At 40.7% G+C, this 9,394-nt stretch overlaps 1 protein-coding gene across 1 annotated transcript; it reads left to right on the top strand.

Moving 5' to 3' along the window:
* The first annotated feature begins 1,846 nt into the window (after nucleotides 1-1,846).
* exoc1l (exocyst complex component 1 like) lies at nucleotides 1,847-7,887 on the top strand. Its single transcript, XM_015345471.2, has 3 exons — nucleotides 1,847-2,632; nucleotides 3,317-3,447; nucleotides 6,564-7,887. Exons 1-3 carry the CDS (start codon nucleotides 2,512-2,514, stop codon nucleotides 6,822-6,824), a joined length of 513 nt encoding a protein of 170 aa, XP_015200957.1. The 5' UTR covers nucleotides 1,847-2,511; the 3' UTR covers nucleotides 6,825-7,887.
* Nucleotides 7,888-9,394: the final 1,507 nt, after the last annotated feature.

The following is a 9,394-nucleotide window of genomic DNA, read 5'->3' as shown; positions in this document are numbered from 1 at the left end:
ACAAGGACCACCACGATTTCCTTGGTAGGCCCGAAAACCAATTTGTCTTTTTGCAAGGCTCGGTGATTTTGTGTGAGATCTCCACAGTAAAAGGTTCTTATGCCACATGTGACTCAAAGCCAAAGGGAGCTGCAAATAATTGACGAACTGGTGTAATCAGGTTCGGAGGCGAGCAGTGTGGGGTATGATGTGTAAATCAATGTTGTCGAACTCTAAGCACAACCTGCGTTGTTTCATTGTGTGGAGTTCTAACAATCAACAACCACAAACTCCGACAATTCTGGCTCGGGATTTTGCAGCTTTGTAAGCATCATATGTCAAAAATATTTCCCATGCATAGAAAACCTGCTTTTTGATTATGCATGTTGTAGTCTACTTCGGACAAGTAATAATGTTTTACTTGGCTGATGCTTTCACCCAGAGCAACTTACATTTGTGCGGCTGTGCAATTTTAACCAGCAGTGCCCTGGCTGGGATCTGAACCTACAACGTAGCCTTACATCTCCATGGAACTGCTCTGTTTAGTCCTGCTGACGGTGTGAGGCAGCGCAATTTATATGAATGATTTATGCAATATTTCTTTTGCCCACATGGCCTTTCATATGGACCATGGTTTGAACATTTCCAGCCACTATCGATAAGCTGAAGCCTGTCCCAGAACCACAGGATGAGACTCCAGTCCACTACAGAGAAAGAGACAATTACGTGGAAACCCACAGAAGCAACCAAGATCAAGCCATCTCCACACAGACATCTGGAGTGTTCCTTTTGTGGAAACAAGCCTTCTGCACCACAGTGCCACCAGGTGTTGGACACAGGTAGTACAGGCATGACCTCGGGTGATCATAAGAGCTTCAGTAATGCAATAGGATACCATAATACAATACATAGTGTTGGCACAAGGTGCATTTTGGATAACTGTGCATCTGCTGGTTTCATATTGCCTCCACTGGAGCTCCTTTACTTTAGTCAGTAAGCTACTGCTACTGTACTCATGCAATGATATATAGAAGATTTCAACTTTCTGATTGATCTGCAGTTACAAATGCAGATCTTAAAGTACAAGAATGTGAATACAATAAAAAATACTTGGCAATATTACCTCTTATCTTTGGGACTGTAAGCTATCAGAAAAGCTGTTTAAATTCCCTTAGATGTCAGATATTGCAGAACTGCAAGAGTTAACATGTAAAATGAAAACAAGGTTTTTTACCAGTGACATGAACTGTATTTCTGTGTGTTTAACAGTTATCCCTGCACATCAAGTTCTCTTTGTTCTTTTGATTTTAAATTAACCTCTGGGCATGACTGACAGTGAGTCAACGCTCCCAGCCTCATCAAACCCCAGGGAGAAACTTCAGAGCTTTGGGATTCATGGACACTGAGAGTCCGGACAGTGATGTTGACTTAGCTCCCTGCTCCTCGGTGGCGCTGCGCTCTCAGGTGAAGAGTGCTGGCCTGCTCATCGTGGTCATCATGATCCAGAGTCCTGGAACGTTTGATGATCCCTGTAATTCTGTTTCCCAGGCAGCGGGCCTGCCAGCTACAAGAGGACCCCAGTGGAATTGTTCACACTCCTGCAAGAGCTGGGGGATGACAGTCATAGCCGTGCTGAAGAACTGATCTCTTCCTTCCTTTAACATGCCATCCAGGGCAGGGTCTACTTGCTGGGAAATGTATTATTGATGCCATTCTCTGTCTGTGTCACGAATAGGCAACAACGTGCAGTGTTTGGATATCCCTTGTGAATATCTCTCTCATGACGTGACAGGGATCCCTTATGATCCCTTATGACAGTTAAACCCGAAGCACCTCAGAAAACCAAGAGACTCAGTCTCCTCACAAGGCCACTCCTTACAGAGGCTTAGAGTGAGCTTCACTGGAATCACTTTGCAATCCCTGTATTTTATAACTTTAAGTGTTCGCTTCTGCACAAGCAAAACAGAAATAGAACAGCTCCAGGCAATTTTTAGGAAACTGAAGAGCTGGGAACTGAAAATTAAAATCTCCAGCACTAAAAAGGCTTGAGTTGAAAATTTCGATTCCACGATGGTAACTTTTAAAAGGCTTGTATAATTTTGCTGCAAGAAAACCTTTTATGATAATCGACTTTTTTTCGAGCTCTGAAAGTTCAGAGCTATTAATGACGTGCCTTCAGGAATTACGGCACTAAATCCTTAATGGAAGACTCCATCAATCAATACGCTGCCAGGCTTTCAGTGATTATAATGGAATCTAATTGAAGCTTTAATAATATCTGTTCTGGAAAAAAGAATCCTGCTAAACTACTCAGACATAGCTGCTGTATATTCCTCTGGGGACACTTTTAAGAAAAGGACTCATTAATCACACTAAGTCAGAAGTGTGTCCTTTACTTCACAAGCACTCCGGCTACATTCAGACTGTATAAATGCCTGTGCAACTGATATTTTGAAAAGAGAAGTAAAACAACTTGTGGAGTAAATTAAACCCTGTGCTCAACACGGTTTGGCCCCTCGCAGAGCTCTGGAAATGTCGTCCTTGTTGAAAGAGGAAATGCAGAAACGGCTCTTTAGACCCGAAGGACAGAGGCTGGACGAGTTCATTGAAATTGTGTACTCGGCACAAGGGAGACACTTTCTCTGCGTGTCGGGTAAGTAAGCCATGAACACTAAGAAAAAAACGAATTTGACTGAGATGTTTACGCTATTTGCGCGATATGGCGTAGAAATAACATTCGCTCGTGTGCTGTGGGTGAAAGAAATGAGGAAAAAGAACATTATGTTTGTTACCAGGATAACAAAATAATTAAATGAATGGCCTGGTGCTTTAGTCGATTGTTATTTGTTAAATGGGAAACTAAATGTCCTGTAAGTGAAATGAAATAGATGAAGTAGATAAAATGCACACTCAATAAAATTTAAGTTAAATATATCTTCACGATGATGATCAATGAAGTTATATTGAATTAAAATAGATTATTAGTATATTGTAATCTCATGCAGTCAAAAAATATTTGCACATCACAGAACAATTACCTTGCTTAAAATTGAATCATTTTAAAATTATTTAATTATTTTAAATATTTTTAATTATTTAAATTGTGTGTAAGCTGCCTGAAATACTACTATGGTCCCTACTGGTCTAACCATTTTAATGCCGCGATAATCACACCTTGTAATTGCGATGGCTCAGATGTAATCTGACAAGAGATGTGTGTTCAGAAACACAGATGTAAAATTGTTTAAAAAGGTTTCACTCACAAAAAAGAAGACAGTACATTCTCAAACACATGTTGTCCTTCCTAACGGTAATTTAATAAATGTGTTGGTTTCAGTGACTAAAGGAAAGGACGTCCTGATATCGCTGGTGAAATACGTCAGGTCGGGCTTGGACGACACCTATGAGAAGATTCAGTCCTGGTTCCTCAAGGATCTGGTCTTACTTGACGGGAGAGAAGCCGACACTGTAAGCCTGTACACTGCTTGGGTTATTCCATATGAAAGTAATAGAAAATATTCATTTTGTCCTACAGGTTATTATTATTATTATTATTATTATTATTATTATTATTATTATTATTATTATTATTATAAAACAATGGAGTTTGTGCTTCGAAAACGGTTGAGTCTATTTCGTTTGATCATAAAGAATCTCAACAGCGATTCGACGATTCGGAGCTCAGATGTGAGGATGTACAGTTCGGGCTACTTCCCTGAAATATTTGACGGCGTATTTCGAGAACTACACTGCAATGAGTAATTTACAGGCGACTATTTCTGTGCGCAGGCATTCTTTGTCTAAAGCGTTACAGTTCGCCTTTTTCCATGAGTATGTAATGTCGATTTTCACAGTGCTTTTACTGCCTACAGGAAGAAAAACAAGGAAACGTTTACAGCCTGGGGTACCCAGTCCAGGTGCTGGGGACCCACTCGTCGGCTCGTTCCTATCACTGCTGATATCTCGACTTCATGAAATCCTCACACACACGTTGCTTGGTTGGAACCTTCTCAGGATTTTTTTTCTATTCAAAGATTGGAGATCTTAACATGACTAATGAAACACGATAGTTGGAATGCAGCTTCCAGCTGGTGTAGGAACAGAACACAAATAAAGAGCTTAAATTACACAGATTATCGGGTCTATCAAGGGGTCCAAGTATTTGGTTGAGGGCTCAGGTGGAACAACACCCAGCTGAGCCCAGGACCAGAATGGGGAACCCCTGCAGTATGTGCTCTTTTCCAAAACTGCAAAACCTGAACACCATTAAAGTGCGTTTAGTTCCTGCAAGGCCTATACAGTGCTTATTACACGTCTGCTTGGCTGTTTGGTCCAAGGATTTGCATCCAGCATACAGTATATATCATCACCAATCACAACTCCTGCAATACTTCCAAAGACTGTACTTCCCTGCACTTTAGTGTGGAGATGGGCACATCACAGTAAATTTGAAGAAAAAAAGTCTCTGGTGTAAATTGTTAGCTACTCGCGAGAAGGAGGTTTCAGGGGGGCATTAACTGACAGGCTGGTAACCCTAAAGGAGTAAACCGCGCACAAGAGCTGCTGCTGATGGCCTTTGATGTGGAAGGAAACGGAGTGGAATTTCCCTCAACATTCCTTCTGTACAAGATAACACTCTGGAGAAGACAGATATTTCAGTCGTTACAGCACAGAGTACTCCAAGCTGAGTCCATGCTTTATGTTATGAGAACTTTTCTTTTTTCAGAAAAGTTCAATTACAGTCATATTTTCTACCCCCAGAGCATTGGCAAACCTGGCTGCCTAAAAACAGATCGACATCACGGCACTGTAATAAGGGAAGTGAATACGATTAAAGCTGGAAAAGGATCGTACATCCATTTTTTTTCTTACAAAGAAAAGGCAAAAGGTAGCTTTTGAAATATTGTGTATATGCAAACAAATAATTCATATTTACCTTGATTAACTAATTAGCTTGATTCAGTAACAATATCGGGTCTGTGTTGATGAGAAATTACAGAGGAAGTGCACTGGTCACCAGTCCCTTAGGTGCTGCATAACAAGCATGCATTTCCAACTCCGCAAGAATGAGCAATATTATTCTGTGGTACGTGCAAAAAACAAGAGAAACGAAATCAAATCTTTCCCCTGGTTTATCTGGTTTCTTTTTTCTATTTGGTACAGTGGTTTTACTCCTAATGTCATCTTTCTACGAATGTCATGGGTGACAAAATAGAGATTTACAGAACGGCAAGGAAAAGGGACAATCGGGTTTATTGCTTTTCCGCATCAAGGCTCCTCAAATGCAAAAAAAAAGGTTTTTGCCTACCTAGGGATAAAGCACAAAGTGCAAGTCATGTCTTTGATAATTATGGGAACCAAAGCAATTATCCTTTTTGAAGCTAGCCACTAATGAAGAATTGATGGAGGAGACAGGGCTCTGTGGTTAAGCAGAGAGAGACAGTGCTCCCAGCCGATTCCTCTAGCACTCTGTGCTTCTCTTCCGTCGTTTGGAACTATTAGAATGAGACAAGTATGCCTTCCCATCTAATAGTGATCTAATGCACTCACTCCTCACAATGATCTGGTGAGCCGCCCTGGTTAAAGTAATATTCCAGGGTACTGCGCTGCTTCTTTACTGCTGAGGTTGGATTCTCACTAGAATTGATCAGAGTTCCAATTCACGAGCATTACATTAAGTTATTTTTTTTTCTTAACACTCTCTGTAACCCTGTAGCATGAATTTATTTGATGAAATTTGTTTGTTTTGTTAACTGTTGTTTTAATAATATGCTTTGTGATTTCTTTTCCACATGTGCAGTGCTTGCTGAGAAACCTGATTGAACTTTCATCATCAGTAATCTTCATTCTGACTAGAAACTGCTAGAAAAGTCTTGTTCTTTATCAATACATTTTATGTACTAATTCTGAGAACCTGTAAACATATTGGTTATATTATATACGTTTATATAACGGGGACAGTTCTTTTTTGTATCTTTCATATCAAGGCTCCTCAAATGCCAAAAAAAATGTTTTGCCTACCTAGAGATAAAGCATAAAGTGCAGGTCATGGCTTTCTGTTTTACATTAGACAGATGTTATATACTATCAGGTGGTTTTCCTACCCGCCAAATTCTGGTAAAATGTGCCAATTCTAGGCACAGCACTAGGAAAGCCTTTTCAATCTAATTCGGTTTCCCAGAGACCAGAGACCAGTGCTTTGCTGCAGCTAGGGTAAACCAGGTTAAAACCACTGTGTAACAGGCCTGTCTATATAAGATAAGATCACTTTATTAGCCATATACAATTTCTTGCATTAGGAATTTGTCTTTTCACATACCCCAGCTTGCTCTCCACGAGACACAGACAGGGAGAGAAGCTTGGGGTCAGAGCGCAGGGTCAGCCATTGTACATCACCCCTGGAGCAGCTGGGGTTAAGGGCCTTGCTCAGCAGCCCAACAGGGTAGGATTCCTCTGCCAGCCACAGGATTCAAACCGGCAACCTTCCAGCCACAGGCGCAGATCCTGAGCCACAGAGCCACCGCTCCGCCCCCAGTACATCTGTGTGAAATCTCTAAGCATTCCTCCCTCCTCTCCCATTCCAGGATGACCCGTTCTTCGACATGCACTTTGACAAAGTGCACAAGTTGGAGGCCCTGAGCTGCGCGGCCAAGTACTCCTTCGCTCGCTGCCTGACGCGGCTCAGCGGGACCTACTGCCAGAGGGAGCTCAAGATAGCGAACTTCGACATCACCTACATCGAGCCCACATCCCTGTCGTCCAACAGAGGGGACTGCATGGTGATCATGCAAATCTGCTTCTATGCTTTCAACCTCGTGTGCCTGTCACTGTGTCCCGTTTCCTAGGCGGGCTTCCAGACGGCAGAGCTCCGGTACTCCTCAGTCAGAAATGTCGCCCCTTCTCCATGGGGCTCAGTGTGCGGGAGTGTCCAACACATCAGCCAAAGCCTGGAAGTGAAGGTGTTGAAGAGAGACAGGAGGGACGTGACGTGTTTAACAGTCATGTCGTTTCTTTTCAAGATTTTTGCTTCAGCTGAAATCTCACTTGCAGTACGGACTCTGACCCTCTGACCCCTCTCTGCAGTCTGCAGTGCAGTTAGCACTATCACTGCTGGTGGGAGCCTGAGAGAGGTGTCTGTCACTGTGACTGATGGCCTCTGGCTGAAGTCAAACTGGGCTGTAGTTCACTCAGTGCACCACAGCAGCACCTTCAGTCGGGTCACAGGGTATAACACAGTGATGTGTCAATCTCACGATTTGTTAAGGTTTTATAAATGCAATGTACAAGATAACAGACTGTGTACTGAATCATTGCATATTCCCCTTCTTCAGAAGAAAGCTTTTGGTCATCTTGTTGTTCATTTAGCTTTTTCGGGTTGTAGTAGGATGAACAACGCAGGAAATTAGGATTCTGCTTTCTTTCTCCTTTCTCAAGCAATAGGTTAAAGTCATCATTAGAGAGGCCACTCTGGTGCCCACAACACATGTAAACAAAGTGAAATAGGAATGCATTTGCGTATATGCTTTGTATGAAAACCATGAAAGATTTGATTTGTGTGTCGTGTCCGCAGACGAACTGTGGGCAGGTGAAACTTATGCTTTCATGTGTACATGTCCAGCTGACCACAGTGAAACTCACAAGTAAGAGCTTCTTGTTTGCTTGTGACCAGGTAACACATACAGTACACTCCCATGTGAAAAACGCATACATTCAACATATTTCTAAACTTTTAACACTATGTTTTAATACCCAATAACAAAAGAAAGTCTACAGTTCTGTCTCATATTAATAGCTTGATCGGAAATACAAATTTCTCTTCACTTTCCGGCACTTTTCACTGTTTTTTCCTTTTGACTAACACTTGTAGAGTTAGTAAAGTTATGCAATGAAGTTATTAAGTTAATTAATAAAAACACTTAGATTTTCAATTTTATTATTTATTTTCTTTCTGATGATTTGTAGTTATTTTATTTGTGTTCACCAAAATACAAATGCTTTTAAAAATATCTGAAAATATTTTAAATAATTTGAAAATGAACAGTTGTCTACGTAAGTTGTATATATACATTTCAAGTTTTTTAGAGCAAAAATAATAATAAATAAAAACATACCTATTTCCAATTATTAAATTGAGTAAAATAACTTTGTCATTCATGTGGATTTACTGTGTGCAGTGCTTGTGATGTACAGTACCTGTACTGAAATGCTTGGTCTGTTTGAAGTGTCTTATAAATAAAGTAATCCTCTCAGTTTGTGTAAATACAGTATAGAATTTAATCGAGAAACTGAAGGTAAAAGATATTACTTTAAACCAGAATAATTTGTCAAATTTGTATATATTATAAAGCATTTTTAATTCAATCCTTTTAAATGTGCTTTATAAAATATACTTGTTGTTATTGTTATTATTATAAATACATCCTTAGGTGTTTTGCAAATGTTTTCTAAAGCATTAAAAATAAAACATAACTAAAAAAATAATCACGTCCTACATATCGATTAAGACTGAAATTGACCCAATCTGAGGGGCCTATATCTATTACTGTTGTCTGTGTTGCTTTTATTATATTGTGACGTTCGGTTACAGAAAGCAGCTACTGTAGACTTCCTCTACCTCCCTGAGGGTAAAAGTAGGGATAATGACCATTATGTGCAGCTTCCGTGTCCCTGTTCTTATAACCAGGTTGGCTAGAGCCCTTGACTGAAATGAAAGTTCCCAGGAGGAGCATCGGGGTGGAATCTCATTGTGTTTGTGAGGAAAGAGCAAGAATGCAAAACCGAACCACAAAATGTGACACCAGACATCCTGGATCTATTCTCTGCAAATTGGACCAGCCAAATTCACTTTCTATTTAAAGTTCTGATGCTGCCAAAAATCCAAAAGCGGTGATATTCTGTTAACGCTGGAAACTTTTCTTTGACACAATGAGTCTTGCAGTTCCCTTGGGATCCTCCTGAAGTCCAGAAGTCCTCCCATGAGCCCTGCTGCAGGCAGGCAGGCTGGGTCTTCAGGGCGTGAAGCAGAAACATCCTGGAAGCAGCCTGGATCTGTCCCAGGGCTCCCGGATGGGATGTTAGGATCAATAAACTACTTGCAACCAAATGAACAAGTTGCACGAAACGGCCTCCTCTTCTTGGTAACCTTTCCTTTAACTGGAGCCCATGCTAATCTGGAGGAATGTTCTCTTGGTATCTGAGACTAAATGCACATTTTATTTAGAAGCACCTTTAACAGGCTTTAACAGAAGCCAAGCACCCAAAATCTGTAACAAAGAAAATATATTACTGGTACGTTCAATGAGGGGATCTCTTAATACGAATCAGGGTTGGATTTAAAATGTTTTAGAAAACGTCTTTTCTTTCCTACTACACAACACAATACCCACTTTATCGTTGTAATGAGTCGCAGTGAACC

Source organism: Lepisosteus oculatus, chromosome 1, assembly GCF_040954835.1.
Source record: "Lepisosteus oculatus isolate fLepOcu1 chromosome 1, fLepOcu1.hap2, whole genome shotgun sequence".
NCBI lineage: Eukaryota > Metazoa > Chordata > Actinopteri > Semionotiformes > Lepisosteidae > Lepisosteus > Lepisosteus oculatus.
The sequence above is the reverse complement of the archived record's forward strand: the minus strand, read 5'-3'. Positions and strand labels throughout refer to the sequence as shown.

Coding starts and splice junctions, on each gene's coding strand:
- exoc1l (XM_015345471.2), top strand. CDS start 2,512: ATGTCGTCCTTGTTGAAAGAGGAAATGCAGAAACGGCTCTTTAGACCC. Junction 2,633..3,316: donor ACACTTTCTCTGCGTGTCGG/GTAAGTAAGCCA, acceptor TGTTGGTTTCAG/TGACTAAAGGAAAGGACGTC. Junction 3,448..6,563: donor ACGGGAGAGAAGCCGACACT/GTAAGCCTGTAC, acceptor CTCCCATTCCAG/GATGACCCGTTCTTCGACAT.